The following is an 18871-nucleotide window of genomic DNA, read 5'->3' as shown; positions in this document are numbered from 1 at the left end:
GACAGACAAAAACTATTGCTCTGTGAGGCTACAGCTTGATTGTATTGTTATTTTTATTACTTTGCTTTCTTTTCAGTAGCTCCCATTCATATTCCAGTCTCATTCAAACTGATTGCTATAGTATATTATCAATTCAAAACTGAAGAGATGCTGAACAAAAAGTTAAGAAATTAAAAAAAAAAACTAAATAAAAAAAAAACAAAGACCATCTTCAAATTGTCCCAGAATATCAACACTAAAAGTAAATTCAAAGGTGAATAGCCCCTTTAACTTTTCAGATCCTATATCTAATAGGAGCCTCACATATACAATGGGATGGGCCCTCCATCTTTTCTAAACACTCTGCTGATACGTAAACCTGTAGCAAGTTTAGATATGCTATGTCAAGTATGAAAACAACTAGCAAGCACTCAAGTAGCAGCATTAAATTTATAGTGCAACAATCTCATTTTGTATGGCCCAGTTATAATTATATTTAAACCCAGATACTATCAACTACAGTAACAATAAAGATTGTGTGTGTACATTTAAGTTTTTATTTGTTGTTAGAACATAAAATGAGGGTCACCAATTTAAATATATATATATTTTTTTTTACAATTTTTTTGTAACATAAAATGCCCAGCTGTGGCTATCTATTGCAACTTAAAAATGGCTAATTTCCACAGATGACCTGTAGCTCCACTTGAGCCATGGTGAAGTAGGTGACACATCACCTTTGAAAAAAATAATACAGCCCTTCTATATGGCAGAACAACTTTCTTTGCAACTAATAAAATATACAAGTTTATTAAACTGAATAAACTTAACTGATACACAAAACAGTCCAACAGTTAGGATGACCTGGCCTTTAAAAACTTCTGAAAGTATATCTCCTATCTTATTTGGTGCTAGTTATGGATGATTGGAGTTGAGGTTCAGAACCAATTAAATGGCTAGAAGCATTACACCCCTGTGCTAAATTACGGCATTAAAGGTAGGGAGTATATTGCCATATATCTAGTTTTAAAGGACAACACTGTTTATCAGTGGCCTACATGTGGTCATTTGTTTTTCTTCAGGCACTTAATAAAGAATCCTGTGTGCCCCAACATGATGATTTTCCACAAATGAAATATCGGATACCTTACTCTCTCACTCTGGAGACGCACTCTTCTGGAGAAGAAAAAAAGGCAGCTACAATGTTTTTAGGGGGCAGTAAATGGAAGAATTATATCCACATTAGCAGTGTGAGCAAGCATCTGGGCGTCTTCAGCATACATAGCTATTTGCATACTGAAATATTGTTTACTGAAAACAACTAGCAAAACAACTGTTCATTCATAATGCTGCATTTATGTTTCCATGAAACCAAGTGATCTTGGCAGAGCTAGCAGCCATCAAGCCTTCTCTTCATATCCCTCTGTTTTCATGTCATTGAGTCCAAGATCCTCATTTTGCTCAAATGTCCGTTCATACTTCTCTACTTTCATTTCAGGGTCTTCTTCTGGTGCATATACATTCTGTGAGAGAAAATATATAACTTACTAAGTAAGAACCGAGCTCAATGGGACCACATACTTCTTTTTATATTTACCATTTGCAGTAAAACCATGATTTTTTGTTTTTTCACACGGCCAAAAAAAATTATGTAAAATAGGGGAGGTTTTAAAATCAGAGTTTCACAGTATTGGACTGAAAATTATGAATTAAAATGCAAGAAAACTTAAAATGTTAAACAAAAACAAAGGGTATACAAGTATACTGGAACATTTAAAGAATGCAAGCACTGGAATGTATAAAAATAAACTGATCTAAAATCAGTGTTTGACTGTGTATAGGTCCAATAGTGAATGCCCCTTAAATGTACTTTAAGGGGCATTCACTATAGTTATTTGCTAGTGGTTGATGAAGCTAGGAGGCGGGAGGGAATGATTGAACAAATATATGACTTCATGTAGTAGCTTTGTCCACGCAATGCTGTGAAATAGTTTCTACTGTATTTAAATACAAATATAAAATGATAAATGTGCACATTATAGAATGCCTTCTTACACAGCTGTTAACATAACAGAGAATATGTAAAAGCAAATCCCTAATTAATATGGGATATTTGCACTGTTTCAAGCATTTCTTTATTATATGTCTGTCAAGTGAGTTCATTGTTTTGCTTACCTGAAGGTAGCTATTCCCAGCTGGGTCATCAAGAATGAAATGTGCCTTTAAATGTCCCTCCAGGATCTGAATGGGGACAACAAATGATCACGTGAGATTCATGCAGGAGGGTACAGCCAATGAAGGTTAAGAAACTGTAACTTGGAAAATAAATAAAACTATGTGTGTCTTGTCATTGTTATGGCCCTTATTCATAATCATTCATTACTGATCCCAGGGCCTTCTGTTAATCTGCCATGTGTGCAGGTGAAAGAATAAATACAGTCATAAGGCATAGCAGCCAAGACATGGTCTGACTTGTACTTTTTATAGCATATACTGTATTTATTCCTTTGTGGCAGAAAAATTAAAGAACATTTGTAGTATCCCTTTGTAAGATTCTTTCAAGCAAAATATTTTTTCCTCCTATAAGGGGGGGGGGGGGGGGAGAGAGAAAGACAGACAGAGGCAATAACACAAACCTTCAACAGTTGTTAGCCTTTATTAGTTACACTTAGGCCAATTTATCAAAAGTCAAGTTGTTTTTCATGATTCTAGAAAAAACTGTGAAAAAACGCATATGCGACTATACTCGAGAATATGCTTAAGAACCACGAATAGTCAGTATTTATTAAGAAAAGCTTGGCAAGTAAAAGCTAGTGAGAATCAATACAAGCCAATGAGAATTGTATCTAACAGCTTTATTTATTTATTTTCCCAGTTATTAAAACAGAGTTTATAGCCTTGTTGAAAATGAATGGAACAATGGGATTCTCGCCAGCGTGCAACTTTTTTTCTGAGACAAAAGACACACAGGAATATTCTGTTGCACTTTTTTCTTAAATAAGCTAGCATTCAAGAAAAAAAGTTGCACTAGTTTTGTTGCAGTTATTTTTTTTCACATCCGCATTTTTTTCCATAAATTTGAATTTTGAGAAATCTGCCACTTTATTAGCCACTTTTTTTCCCTGGTCTACTATTGATCAGCACATACTTCATACCTGGTCAATTTTCCTGCCAAAGTCCTCAAGCTTTTCCCTTCTGTCTGATGAGGAGCTGTCACCAAGTGTAAAAGGGTTCTTATCCACCACCTGCAAGAAGCAAACAGAGTTAATTCCCTGTAAATCTATACAACTCTTATTCAAAGTCCTAAATGGTCTTGAATTGCATGACCAAATTCTTAAATTAAACATTATTACATAATTAATTTGTTTCCCAAGAGCAAAAAGTATTTAGATTTAATTCTTTTCCACTAGTGGTGCCCTTAAGAAAACAAGGGTATACCAAGTATACCAAAGCAGACTCAATATCAATAGTACATTAAAAAAAAAAACAGACAGACATCCATGTGGCAGATCTACAATGGATGTACTGCTGATGTAAGCTATGATCAGTGCTGCACAGAGAAACGCAAGCATTGAAAACACTGAAATATTTTGCAATGAGGTCAGCAGTGACACTTGCCACTAACCCTTTGCATCTATAACAGTATCCTGTAAAATGTGAGGAAGCCACAATTGCTAAAAAAATATATTTTTTTTTTTAATTTTTTTTTACACCTAGATCCTTACACAGTACAAAAATGGGAAGAGGTGGGGGTGTGAATAAAAAAAAGACAGTGCATTATATTAGGATTGTTACCAAATCTTTGATGTCTTTTAGAAGGCCTTCCAAAGTGGTGAACTTGCCACCAAGAGCACCCATCCCCAGTTCAAACTCCAACTCTGGGACACTAATACCACAGGTCTCAGACTGTAAAATCAAACAGGTATTATTAGTATCAGACTAACAGAGTACCGCACACACTGACTTAATATACAAAAAAAAAATGTTTTACTACAAAAAATCCAACATTTTGAGACACACACAATAAATTTTGCCGAATACTTACTTTTAACACATCTCTGGTAAGGTCAGACAGATCTGTAATGTGCAAGGTGATTCTAGTCCCAAGAGGTTCAATGGCACCTCCTGATTTCACCTGCAACAGAAACAGCAATTCACATATTTAGGAACTGTGCCATGAGTATAAATCTGGACAAACTCAAGTCACTAAATAATCAATACACATTTAAATTTAGTCAGGACAATATTACCAACACAGATGGCCAAACTGTATTAATTTGCTTCAAAATAAGTGCAGTCCTATCACCTTCCTAGATGGATAATAACACAGCATAACTATTAATGGGACCAATGGCAATCATGTTCCCTTTTGGGTTACAGACCTTGGTGCAACTGCACCACACTCTTAGGGCTCTGGCACACGAGGAGATTTGTCACCTGCGTTTTTTTCCCCTGACAAGTCGCCACGACAATACTCACGAAGAGATTTCATGCGAGTTGAGCTCCAGGCGATCTGCTACCCATGGTACACTCAACAGTTAACTCCCCCTCATGTTTACTCAAGTCGCTCAGAAAAGGGTCTGTGTGCGATTTGAAACAGCAGGCGATTTGAAGTAGCCTCGTATGTTTTGACACTGGCGATTTCCATTGATTTAGCATTGGCGTCTTGTCGCCAAATCGCTCTTTTAAAAATCGCCGGCGACAAATCTCCTCGTGTGCCAGAGCCCTTAACTGTTTAACATGCTTTCTCAAACAAAACAATGGCCATTGTATTGAAAAATAAACAGATGTCAGAGCTGGCCAATCTGTATGTTACTTAATCTGAGAGTGTCTGTAAACTCTTTATTTACACCCTTTAAAAAGATATTAATATTAATTACAAATGCTAATCACAATGTACAGAAGCAATTTAATTTCAAGAAATTGCATTTCTATAACAGCAACTACATAAGAATGTCATTGCTGGTTCTGGCAAAATTTAACTAGTCTGGCTCACCTCATTAGTCCGATGGCCGCAGGAGTCACAGTTTGTAGCCATAATAATGACTTCCTTGAAATGAGGGATTTCTAACAATTTGTCAAAGATTTACCTTTAAGAATTGATCACCTATGACTGAGAAGGTAAAAAAATATTTGTTTGCATCACTGTAAACAAAATCCATGTCATTGCACTCTTTTCACAAGCCATATTTCCCTTATCCGGAAACCCATTATCCAGAAAGTTCCGAATTATAGAAAGGCCATCTCCCATAGACTCCATTTTAATCAAATAATTCATATTTTTAATAATGATTTCCTTTTTCTCTGTAATAATAAAACTGGTTGGATCTAATATGCCCTCGCTGCCAGGCAGTGCTTTAAATAAGAGGCTCAAAGATGAATAGGAAAGGGCCTGAATAGAAAGATAAGTAATAAAAAGTAACAAAACTAAAATGATAACTTTACACAGCAATAGCCCTTTGTCTGGGTCAGTGAACACAGGAAAGAGGAACCAGAAAAATACAAACAATACAAATAAAAAGTTTCTAAGAACAGAACACTCCATAACGTTCTAAAAGTTAACTACCCCTGTAATAATGCATTTCTACAAGAAATACCACTTTGCTGTGAGTATACAGTACACAGGACCATTTTTAAAGCCTCACAAGGTTCAATGCAATGGCATAAAGTTACAACATTTTTTATACTAAGTAAATATATCCTTAATTGTATTTTCAACATTATTAGAGCCATTTGGGTTGACAAAGCCCTTTTCCTGTACCATCTTGTTTAATATGCTGTAAAATCTTAGTTCATTAGCACTCGGCTAAATCAAAGAATCAAAGTACGTAAAATACATGAAAAAGAGAAAGAAAAAATTCCTAGAATATCAGTTTTTGATTTCATTCTTAATATAAAATTACTGTACACAGGTTTGGATAGGCCACAAAGGATACGCACTAGCTTCATGTTAGTCTTTGCTGGAACATTGCATTCTGGACAATTTGTTGGGAACTGGAGGACCTGCAATAAAAATCCACAGATAGCTGGACATCCCACAATATCTACAAGATCAAACTTAATATACATGAAGTCATAATGCTTATATTAAGCCGGTACCTCATCTCTCAGTTCCTCACTGGTTGGCATAGGTTTCTCTTCCTGTTTCTGACTTGCAGATGAGCTCTAAAGAAAAAAAAAATATTTTATGAAAGTGTTTTAAAGGTAAACATACCCTTTAATACATTTTAAAAGTTATACTCAATGTTTATTTTGCATTAATGAAATTACTGGACATTCTGGTACTCTAATTTAATTGACTAGTAATAATTTCAAGTTAAGTAAATGACTAGTTGTAATTCAGAAACAAAAAATGAAACATGAACAAGGGGTGCTAGGAAACTGCAAAAATTGTTGTGGCTAAGCATGAATGGGCATGTCAATAAAATGCATATGAACACTTCTGGGATGTCAGCAGAGTTAACTGTTTGTTGTAAGGTGATTATTCAAGTTTGAAAACAACAAAAGAACAGAGCACTTGATTGATCCAATAAGTGGCTGTACCCAACATCTTTTTCCTACTTCCTTGTAGATTTGTAACAAGCTTAAAAAGTTTCTATATATACAGTAAAAAGGTTTTAAAGGAGCTTTATCAGAAAAGTCTATGTAAATACAGCCATAAGCACTCACAGAAACGCTGCACTGAGTTCCCTGTCAAAAGATTTGTTGTGTCCATTTTCCTCTGCCAGAGACACGCAGCTCTCTGCTCTCTCCCCTCTCCTGCTCCCTACTCCCTCAAGAATGCCAAGAACTCACCCCCCCCCTTAGGAATGTGGATCTGAGCCAATCAGCAGGAAGCTGACTCAGAGTCTTACTAACTGAGCATCTACACCTGTCTTGCTCTTGGTGCAGGAGTGAGGCATTATGGGAACTTTCTTTACACAGCTCTGCATTTTTTTTATTCCTGTTTGGCTTCTGATCATCTGAACGGGAGAAATATGGGGAGACTTAAGGGCACTATTAAGACAACTGAAGGTATGCCTGCAGCTTGAGATTAACTCTTTATTAGCCTTTCCTTCTTCTTTAAAAAAAAAAAGAGAAAAATACATACCTCAAGCCCTAGTAACACATCCTGTTCTGGAGTCCTCTTGTAGCGTGTAACCAAAAGTGCTTCATCCTTTTGAGGAGCAAATGGATTCTCCACAAAGCTGTTCCCTGATGGGTCATCAATAATCTAAAGAGAGTATATTAAATATTATATTATATTAAAGTCCTTGTCACCTAAGTGTCAGTATCTGAAGTACAACAGTATGTCAGTAGCATAAAATGGATACAGATATAGAACGACAGTCATTCACTTTATTAATAAAGTCTAAAGTATACAGTTATACACTGCATATTACATGACTAAACAATTAGTTTGATCAGTCTACTACAAGTAAGAGTACTGAAGTAAATATTTGATTGGTTACTTAGTAATTGCTAGGGATGCACCAAATCCAGGATTTAGTTCAGTTTTTGGCAGAATCAGAACTTTTTTTCTGCAGGCTTTGTATTCAGCTGAACCCAAGTACCTGGCTGAACACAAATCCAAACCCTTTAAATCACGTGACACAGGTACCATTTTTTGTTTTTATGTTTCTTTCATGCTATACTTAAATCTTCTTTTTCAAAGTACTCAATTAATTTGCAAAGGGAAATTAGGATCCAGATTTGGTTCAATATTTGAACAGGCGCATGACCAGATATAGACTCCCATATGTCAGTCTCACAGAGCACTCGTGAAACGAAGCATAGCTTACTTACAAAAGTAAACTGGTCTTCCCCATCTTTCAGTCGCTGAAGCTTTATAATAAATTCATCAACTTTAGCTGCAATACTTTCATTTTCAGCCTAAGAAGAAGACAAAACAAATGTTGACTATTCCACAAAAAATAAAAAAATCATCATATCATAGTGTTGTAATCACCAGAAGAAATGCCACCTGAAAAAGCAAACTGATGTTGTCAGGCAACCACAATGCATTTGTTCCATGTTTCTGTAGGAAGCAATATACTAGTATGAATGCTAGGGACCTGGAGTTTTCCAGATAATGTAATTTGGATCTTCATACCTTAAGTCTCCTAAAAAAATAATTTAAACATTAAATAAACCCACTAAGATTGTTTTGCCTCCAATAATGATTGTCAATAAATATCTTAGTTGGGATCAAGTACAATGTATTGTTTTATTACTAGAGAGAAAAGAAAATCATTTTAAAAAATTTGAATTATTTGATTAAAAGAGATTCTATGGGAGATGGCCTTTTCATTTCGTAAAGCTTTTTGGATAATGGGTTTCTGGATAACAGGTCCCACACAACAAACAAATGAAAAAAAGATTCAAATGAGATTTGAATAGAGGATTCGGCTTGAGGAGCATTACTGGATGCATTCTGAAAAAACATTTTTCCATGTAAAGCCTTTAATTATTACAGAATGCTTTCAATGATATGTGAATTATCACAAACAGCACACAGATTTGATACCTGCCTAGTACAAAGGAAGGAAAACTGCTGCAACATCAAAACAGCCTGTGGAATAAATAATAAAGTTATATTGTGCGCTACACATTAGGAGCAACTGTACTGTACAATGTAACAGCAATCTCTGCACTAATTCTGACTGAATCTAGTACTTACTCGGCGAAGAGACTGCTCCTGTTGTAGGCCCACAATTGTTCTTTCAATGATTCCTTCAATTGTAGTGAGTGCTGGAAAACAAGAAATTAAAAAAAAAATATTTACTCTAATAATTATATATACAACCCTATATTCCATACACATAAAGTTAAATGCACAAACCTCCTTTCTGGCTACATGCTGGAATTTCAAAATCTAATTCAGGAATCTGCACTTTTGCATAGTCTGTTTTAATAACTTCACGATTTACATCCTGTAAAACAAAAAGATACTGAAAATCGGAATCTCTGTATAATATGATCTAACAAGGCACATCACAAATATGGTTGAATTAAGGTGACCATGCACTACCTCACCAAATGAGCGTATCTTCCCTCCGATATGTCCACCAAAAGTAGGTGATATTGTGATATGATCGTTTGGCACTAGGGCTAAATGATCCCATTAAAATGAAGGGGATAGGAGCCATCGGAGTGAGGACCATATGAATGAGTCCATGTGGACCTCAATTCGATAGACATCTGCCTGATTTTCAGGAAGCACCATTGCAGGGCCCCATACATTGGCAAAAAAGCTGCCGAATCAGTCAATAGAACCAGATTTGTCAGCTTATATCTGCCTGTGTATGGCCACCCATACATAGGATACGCAGATGGCCTAGTAATATTGTTCAGGTATGGGAGAAAAAGTATGTTTAACTTTCTTGTGTTAATATAGCATCCAATTAAGCAACAGCAGTTCTGAGTTATGTTGTCAGACATTACTGGAATTGGCTGTTTTTAACCCTTTTACTGCCAGCCATTTTGGTCAAAGCGGAACTTGTATTGCCAGACAGTTTTTGAACATTTTGCACTGTTTCACTTTAGGGGCCTTTCCTCGGGGGGACTTTTAGTTTACCAAGGAAAACAATATATCGTTTTTTTCAGAACAACCTAAGCTTTCAGAATATGGTAGAATTTTTGTGTAATTCCAATTCTGTAACAAGATATAGGCTTCTAAATGTCTAAAAATGCAAAAAAAAAATTTCCATAATATAATCACACATACTAGAAACAAAAATTATTTTATGCACGAATATACAACTGATTTGGAAAGTCCCATGTCTCCTGAACGTGCCAATACCAAATATATATAGTTTTATGGAGATTTCTCACTTGTATAGGTCAAAAACTCCCAGCAGTACACTACCAAATTCCCAAAGCACTGCTCCAAAAAAACTGCATACTTTGGATTTCAAGGCCAAAATTCCACTAACAGAAGGTTTATCCCAGAAAATTGTACATTTTTGGAAAGAACAGATTCTGGGGAATACAGAATAGGCACAACTGTCTGTCTACTCCAAACTATCAAGTCGCAATGCTTTCCTAAAGTTATTGGTTTTTATCAAAATTTGTGATTTTTTTTAAAAATCGCTTCAAAGCTTCTAGTCTATAGTATCTTATCTCCTACAGGTCATAAAGTAACCAAATAAAACACCCTAAATATGAATGCCTGGGGTCCACTGAACAGTTTGATGCCCAATATGTATAGGTTTACCTAAGTATGTGGCATGTAGGGGCCCCAATGTGAACATACCCCATATGAACTGTCATTTCTGTCATTTCAGCTTCTGCAAAATCAACACATTTACATCATTATATGTGGGATGAAGCTAGTAAAAAGTACGCTCACCCCAGAAAGTCATATATTTTTGGAAAGTACACATTCCCCCGAATCTAAAATGGGTACCCATGTCTTTCTACTCCAAAGTACCAAGCCGCACAGCTTTTCTAAAGTTAGCAATTTTGATGACATTTCCAAAAATCCCCTCAAAGCTTCCACTTTGAAGCATCTTATCTCCCACATAGCATTAGGTACCAAGATAAAACACCCTGAATTTGAACGCCAGGGGTCCACTGAACAGTTTGATGCCCAATATGTATAGGTTTACCTAAGTATGTGGCATGTAGGGGCCCCAATGTGAACATACCCCCATATGAACTGTCATTTCTGTCATTTCAGCTCCTGCAAAATCAACACATTTACATTATTATATGTGGGATAAAGCTACAAAAAAGTACGCTCACCCCAGAAAGTCATATATTTTTGGAAAGTACACATTCCCCCGAATCTAAAATGGGTACCCATGTCTTTCTACTCCAAAGTACCAAGCCGCACAGCTTTTCTAAAGTTAGCAATTTTGATGACATTTCCAAAAATCCCCTCAAAGCTTCCAATTTGAAGCATCTTATCTCCCACATAGCATTAGGTACCAAGATAAAACACCCTGAATTTGAACACCAGGGGTCCACTGAACAGTTTGATGCCCAATATGTATAGGTTTACCCAAGTATGTGGCATGTAGGGGCCCGAATGTGAACATACCCCCATATATACTGTCATTTCTGTCATTTCAGCTCCTGCAAAATCAACACATTTACATCATTATATGTGAGATAAAGCTACAAAAAAGTACGCTCACCCCAGAAAGCCATATATTTTTGGAAAGTACACATTCCCCCGAATCTAAAATGGGTACCCATGTCTTTCTACTCCAAAGTACCAAGCCGCACAGCTTTTCTAAAGTTAGCAATTTTGATGACATTTCCAAAAATCCCCTCAAAGCTTCCATTTTGAAGCATCTTATCTCCCACATAGCATTAGGTACCAAGATAAAACACCCTGAATTTGAACGCCAGGGGTCCACTGAACAGTTTGATGCCCAATATGTATAGGTTTACCTAAGTATGTGGCATGTAGGGGCCCCAATGTGAACATACCCCCATATATACTGTCATTTCTGTCATTTCAGCTCCTGCAAAATCAACACATTTACATCATTATATGTGGGATAAAGCTACAAAAAAGTACGCTCACCCCAGAAAGTCATATATTTTTGGAAAGTACACATTCCCCCGAATCTAAAATGGGTACCCATGTCTTTCTACTCCAAAGTACCAAGCCGCACAGCTTTTCTAAAGTTAGCAATTTTGATGACATTTCCAAAAATCCCCTCAAAGCTTCCACTTTGCAGCATCTTATCTCCCACATAGTGTTAGGTACCAAGATAAAACACCCTAAATTTGAACGCCAGGGGTCCACTGAACAGTTTGATGCCCAATATGTATAGGTTTACCTAAGTATGTGGCATGTAGGGGCCCCAATGGGAACATACCCCCATATGATCTATCATTTCAGCTCCTGCAAAATCAACACATTTACATCCTTTATGTGGGATAATGCTACAAAAAAAGTACATTCACCCCAGAAAGCCATATATTTTTGGAAAATACACATCCCCCCGAATCTATAATGGGTAAATATTTCTTATTGCTACAAAGTACCAAGCTGTAAAGCTTTCCTAAGTTTGCAGATTTATATGACATTTTCGAAAATCGCATAAAAATGTTGCAATTTGCCGCATTTATCTCTCACAATTTCTTGATAAAGATCAGATAAAGACAAATCACCCCAAAAAGGAACACCGGAGGTCTACTGAACAGTTTGATGCCCAATATGCATAGATATACCAAAGTCTGCGGTATGTACTGAACCCAAAATGAAAATAGCGCATAAGGATTTCTCGCCTGCCAGCTCAGCTTTTGCACACAGAGCCCCCTGTCAGTGTATTATGTGCCAAAACTTCCCCTAACCATACAGTGACCCCCACAAAACCATATATTTTTGGAAAGTACACATTCTGACAAATCCAACAAGGGTAAAGAGTCCTTTCTACACCAAAGTACCAATCTGCAGAGCTTTCCTAAAGTTATTGGTTTTTATGACATTTCAGAAAATCGCCTAAAAATGTTGCAATTTGTCGCATTTATCTCACACAATTTCTTGCGTACAAAGGCAAGTCACCCCAAATAGGAACACCAGAGGCCTACTGAACAGTTTGATGCCCAATATGCATAGATATACCAAAGTCTGCGGTATGTACTGAACCCTAAATGAAAATAGCGCATAAGGATTTCTCGCCTGCCAGCTCAGCTTTTGCACACAGAGCCCCCTGTCAGTGTATTATGTGCCAAAACTTCCCCTAACTATACAGATCCCCCACAAAACCATATATTTTTGGAAAGTACACATTCTGACAAATCCAACAAGGGTAAAGAGTCCTTTCTACACCAAAGTACCAATCTGCAGAGCTTTCCTAAAGTTATTGGTTTTTATGACATTTCAGAAAATTGCCTAAAAATGTTGCAATTTGTCGTATTTATCTCACACAATTTCTTGCGTACAAAGGCAAGTCACCCCAAATAGGAACACCAGAGGCCTACTGAACAGTTTGATGCCCAATATGCATAGATATACCAAAGTCTGCGGTATGTACTGAACCCAAAATGAAAATAGCGCATAAGGATTTCTCGCCTGCCAGCTCAGCTTTTGCACACAGAGCCCCGTCAGTGTATTATGTGCAGTAACCCCCCCCTAACTATACAGTGACCCCCAGAAAACCATATATTTTTGGAAAGTACACATTCTGATGAATTCAAAATAGGTAAAGTTATTTTTGTACACCAAAGTTACACCTGGCAAAGCTACGCTAAAAACAGATTAGGAACACTTATATAGGGATAAAATGTGATAAAACCACAAAAATTGTGCAAATCAGTGAAACAACAAAATAAGTCACATGACAGTGTAATTAGTGGCCAGAATATCTGATCCAATAGTTACGCTGTCAAAATAAACAGTTTTTAGGTAAGAGAAAATAAAAACAAAGTGGTAATATGAAAAAAAAAAAAAAAAAAAGCAAAACAAAAAAAAACCTAAGTGTTTGTGTATACATGTGTGTACATGTGTAAAAGTTGTGTGATAGTGTGTAAGTGTGTATATGAGTGTAAATAAGTGTATAAAAGTGTGAAAAATGAGAAAAAAAAAAAAAAATAAAATAAAATAAAAAAATGCTAAAATGTGTGCTGTAAGTGTGTGTAAATGTATGTAAGTGTGTATAAATGTATGTAAATGTGTGTATAAGTGTGTAAAAGTGTGTAAATGCAATAAAAAAAAAAAAGTCCTTACCTGTTCCTGAAGACCGATCGCCTCCTTCGTCATTTGGGCCGGCGCTGGGGGAGAGGGAGGAAGCAGGAAGCAGCAGATACGATGCGATCGCATCTGCTGCTTCCTGGAGGGTCCTGCGAGCGATCGGCTCGCAGGACCCTGATGACAGCCCCCCTGGCACATTGCCCAGGGGGGCTGTCATTGTTAGAAGCCCTCTGCAGCGGCGGCACATGCCGCCGCTGCAGAGGGCAGCGCTTAAACGCCAACGACGTATGAGACACGTCGTTGGCGTTTAAGCCCTTTTACTGCCAGCACGTATGCCATACGTGCTTGGCAGTAAAAGAGTTAAAAGGTTTTGTTTACATCTTTGTCATATTACCAACAACACACATTTAATTACACTGCAATACTAATGTGCTAAAGAAGCCAGCATGTTAAGTAAAAAAAAATAAAAAAAAATAATGTACCCCCTCTGAGTCAGGGAAATATTCATGCCTTATAACATTCTGATATTATACAATAGGGGCACATTATTCCCTATATAATTAACTAAAATGAAAGAAAATCTAATACTGAGTCAAATATGCTCATTACCAAGGTACAGAACAAGCACAAAAGTGACAAATGCCTATAATGCCAGTAATTCCCATGATATGGTGCATGTTATGCAGAAGTCACCAGTGAATAAATGGTTATACATTTACACTGCAGTTATGGTTTTTTTAGGGAGATTGGCTTATTTCAGTGATGTAGAAAAGTGACAAAACCCCTTAAAAAGGAAGGAAGAACTTTATGAAATGGAGTGGTTTAAAGTCTCAGCAACTGTCAAGCCTGTTAAGGAATTAATGTAGCAATTTAATCAACTGTATTATAAAATAGAGGCAGTGGTGTGACTAAAAATGAAAACAGATCCTGCAACTGCTAGGGGGGCAAGAGATAAAGGAGCCCCTGCGGAACAACATACGTTAATGAAAAATGTCTAAATCCTAAATCCTAGGAATGCCCTAAAATAATTTTTAAGCTGTAACATTTAGTTATGCCACTGTTAAGGACATGAGGCTGCTTAAAAAGAATCTGTGGGATGATTTAGTTGCCTTTTAAACCCAACACTACACTGACAGTAGTTATTTATAAATCACCAGCAATCTACCTGTTTGTTCCTGACGCTTAATGAATATTGTACACCTTGCTCCTGGATACGACCAGCAGACTGAATTTCTGTGTTACTCCAGCCACACGAATCACATGTGAATGAACTGACAATTATCTCCTTAAAGAAGGGCACTCTGGTCAGAAGCAGTCGAGTCAAGCCCTATATAAAAGATAAAGCACAAAAAAGAAATGAAGCTGGCATACCAGGAAAATACCCAAAGGCACAAGGATGCAGGACTCCTTGGTTACTTCCAGCCTCTATATTCCAATCAAGTTTTCATTGATACCCAGAGCTGATGCAACAACCTTGAAAACCCATTCTGGCCAGGTAGTTTGAGGGTATCAAGAGGGTGGGCAACAATGAGATGACAAACAGATTTATGGACAGATACTCCTGAAAATCCAAAGAGAAGACAGGACATTCTGAAGAACCCCTAATGTTAGCTAGCCATATGATTAAAATAAAAACAATAGAAGCATGTCCCATACTGCTGCCCTCTAACGCATGGAGATAAGTACAGTATGTTATTCATGGGCAAAGATAGAAGCAGAGGCTTCAGGCTACCACTGTGACCACTTGCCTTCATGAACTGCCTTGTTATTAGTAAATCCCACTAAGTTACCAACTGTCCTAACAAAATATCCATGCTTCTCAACTTCCCAAACTAAACACGAAATTCACATGAGACACTTGTTGGCTGGTTCTGACTCTTTAATGTTTGAGCAGAAATACCCTTTCTTACATTGTGGTAGCAGTTCATACAGAGCGACTCAATCTCTGCCGGCTGCTGTTCCTCATCCTCCGCGCTAATGTCGCGGAACAGCGCAGAGGATTCTCGCACTCCGGGAGCATGGATGACCGACATTCTGGCTGCTAATGCTCAGATGCGAATCGTTTCCAATACTTTTCTTGCGCTTTACTCAAAAAGCTTTTTCGCCTCAGATAGACCTCCCGGTACCTAGCCCATTAACCACGTGTCCCCGTTAACCCGGAACTAGCTGTCAGTATGCCCCGCCCAGCGTCGCTCGTCTTTCTCAATAGAGCCGCCCACCCAAAAGCGTTGTTGGGAGTAATAAGTGGGAGACTGTAATTTGTAGATGTTAGGGGGTGCCAGGTTGGCGGGTTTTCCGCCAAATTGGGCTACTAATTTAAAGCCTAGGCGGGTGTCCAAAGTACAAGCCGCCAAGGTACAAATTTGGGCTAGTTTTTGAAGCCTTGGCGGGTTTGTAGTTTGGAAACTAGCTAAAGTTTTTATTTGTCCAACAAGCCTATCCCAGTGCATGCTGGGTAATGTAGTTTGTATCTTACTTTTAACCTACAGCTAAGGTTAAGATAAAACTACAATACCCAGCATGCAATTATAGACAGAAACTCCCTTTTCTATTCCTCTTTGCTGAACCTGAAGCAGCAAAACTACTATAACCTGCAGGGACTGGGCACAGAGGGCAGGGAAACATCAGTTATCCCAGTAATATTTTTTTCATTGCGCATATTGAGCTACTTTTGGGCTACTTTCAAAGTGGATTTTGGCTAGTTTTGGGCTATTTTAGAATTGACTTTGGCTGGCTTGGAAAAATAAATCTGGCAATCCTGAGGGGTGTATTAAAATGTGGTACTGGTTTGCAATAACATCTGTTAGGCACCTGTAATCATAGGCTGTCCAACTAGACTTTCTACTCTTTTGGGGGAAATGTGTGTAATAAGTTGTAAACAGAAAAAAACTGCACACAAATAAGAATTAAAGTTTGCATTTTGGAATGTAACATTGTTCATTAGACTGTCATTGCATTGCAAATTTTAATTGGTCATTGCAAACTTTTTATGGTATGCTTGAGGGTGGCGTAATATTTTGATGCAAACAACTTTTTCATTAAGAAGTTTTATTACATACATTAAGCATTGTCGCAAACAATACAGTTCACAAACTTTTTTCCATTGTTGGAAGTGGTCGCTAAACAGTCATAAAATTAGCGCAAAGGCAAATTTATTTGCGCGGAGGCATGCATTTTCACATTGCAAATAATTTTTCCATTACCGACTTTTATTACATTCCCCCCATTGTATACATAAGGGTGCAAGATAGACTCTCTGAGGTACTCCCATGCCCTACCACGAAATATCTGGATTACTGGCCTTGGCAATAGCAAGAGTATCTTTATTGCAACATGGACAATAATTGATGCAGTAAACTGTAGGATAGTGGTGTAACCAAGTGCTGTGGCAAATAGGGTTGCCACCTTTACCAGTGGCTAAACCCAAACAAAGGGGCATATGGGCAAAAGTATGTGGACACCTGCCTGTACAACATCTTATAAAAATGAGGGTATTAATATGAAGTTGGTCCTTTCTCAGCTGTCTTTAACCCCAAGAGAAGAGAGCTAGATGATAGAACATTGCTTCCCCTCATACATGAGAGCTTGGGCACTGACAATAGGGATCCATGTGTTCCAGTTCATCTCCCAGTTGGGTTGAGATTAGGGCTCTGTGCAGGCCAATCAGGTTCTTCCTCTCCCATATCAGCAAACCATTCTGTATGGACCCTACTTTGTGCTTGGAGCATTATTGTGCTGGAATGTTTCCCAAACTGTTACACCACAGCAGTAAGCATGTCATTATATGATGTAGTGTGGGCACCTGTGTGGGCAAAGGTAGATGCAGCTTAAATAGCCAATTATAATAATTAGATGGGCGTCCACATGCTTTTTGCCATATAATGAAAGTCCATGACTACAACATTTTTTCCCTTGCAAACAATCACACCATAGTGATGAATAACATATATATGGTGTGGCACACTAATTTAATATTCACCTGAAAAGTCCAATTATGACTGAAAAACTTATTATCCCTATAAGGATTCAATGGTGGACAAAAAAAGAGGAGCTGGGATTTATCAGCATGAGCTGGCAATGTGGCCTGTTTGCTGATCCGTGTGCAGCCTCCAACCTGTTATTCCAGTTGTGGCCTCTTAGAGTGGAACCTTCTGCTGCCACCATGAGGGATCGATTGAGAGGGAGTTCTGCTGGTGTCTCTGGCAGCGAAACAGCAATTAAAAGGATGTGCCTGCAACTTGTAAAAGTCAAAAACGTAGCACTGAGCATTCACCTCTGGCTCCAACAATATGGCTTTTCCTGACCCATGGGATACTTTGAAATGGTTTAAGTTCCAAGTTTGGTAGATTCTGTGAACCAAGGGTCAGTGGGTTATCATGGCAGGGTGTAAAGGGGTGCCCAGATGTGGCACGGAGAGAGCAGCCCCAGACTGGGAGTTAAAAGCTGCCCTGGCAAAAAAATATCAAAGCAGCCCACATGCATGAATTTGTCTACTACAGCACATATGGGTTTGCAATGGCAATAAACCATGTACATAAAGTACCATATGTAATAAAAGGCACAAAGTTTGCCCATGAGAAGTAACTCATAGAATCTGATGAGATGTTTGCTTTTGACTATTAAATTATACCTGCTGATTGCTTGCTATACCTGCTGATTGTGCAGTTAGATAAGCCTCAGTTCATTTATAGGTTAGGGTCAACAAAATCTACAGCTCAGGTCAGAATGCACTTATGGGACCCTGCAAAGCTCTGTGGCAGATACATTTTTTTCTATATGTGGAATTGTTCCAAATGGCAGACAAGTATAACAAATTCACTATAAAGTATAAGTTCACAAAAAACCACATTCAATGACTTTGTGAATAAGGGTAGGTTAATTATCTACTGCATTTTTTGAACCAGTAATCCCTACACCACCCTGCATAAGTGGCTATATAGACAGTAGGTAATATTATTCACATTTCTTGAAAAATCAGTAAAAGTGGTCTATCAAGTGCAGTAAAAATACATAAGCTATACAGCTTCAGAGCATCAGTTGTTGCTATAAAACAGTGGGAGTTGAAATTCAACAGCAATTACAGGTACAGTCTAAAGAACTACAAATTGCCATAATTCAAACAGTAGAAGCAACTGCAAAGTATCAATGATATGGGAACTAGGAAACTGTTACATTACTACATTCCCTAAAACCCTAAGATTTCTAATATCACTCAGTCTCTGTCGCCCTTTTTGCCCTTTATAGGAAACCCACATTTTTTGA

At 37.6% G+C, this 18871-nt stretch overlaps 1 protein-coding gene across 1 annotated transcript; it reads right to left on the bottom strand.

Annotated features, from left to right (window-relative positions):
• Positions 1-522: 522 nt before the first annotated feature.
• On the bottom strand, positions 523-15759 carry zpr1 (ZPR1 zinc finger). Its single transcript, NM_001017134.3, has 14 exons — positions 15520-15759; positions 14775-14936; positions 8801-8891; positions 8639-8709; positions 7765-7851; positions 7070-7192; positions 6079-6144; positions 5916-5982; positions 4976-5046; positions 4025-4114; positions 3775-3885; positions 3135-3224; positions 2155-2220; positions 523-1502 (listed from the first exon to the last, which is right to left on the bottom strand). The coding sequence occupies exons 1-14, from the start codon at positions 15640-15642 to the stop codon at positions 1380-1382; spliced, it is 1341 nt and encodes a 446-aa protein (NP_001017134.1). The 5' UTR covers positions 15643-15759; the 3' UTR covers positions 523-1379.
• Between the last annotated feature and the right edge of the window lie 3112 nt (positions 15760-18871).

The sequence above is a fragment of the Xenopus tropicalis genome, chromosome 7, assembly GCF_000004195.4.
Source record: "Xenopus tropicalis strain Nigerian chromosome 7, UCB_Xtro_10.0, whole genome shotgun sequence".
Taxonomy (NCBI): domain Eukaryota; kingdom Metazoa; phylum Chordata; class Amphibia; order Anura; family Pipidae; genus Xenopus; species Xenopus tropicalis.
The sequence above is the reverse complement of the archived record's forward strand: the minus strand, read 5'-3'. Positions and strand labels throughout refer to the sequence as shown.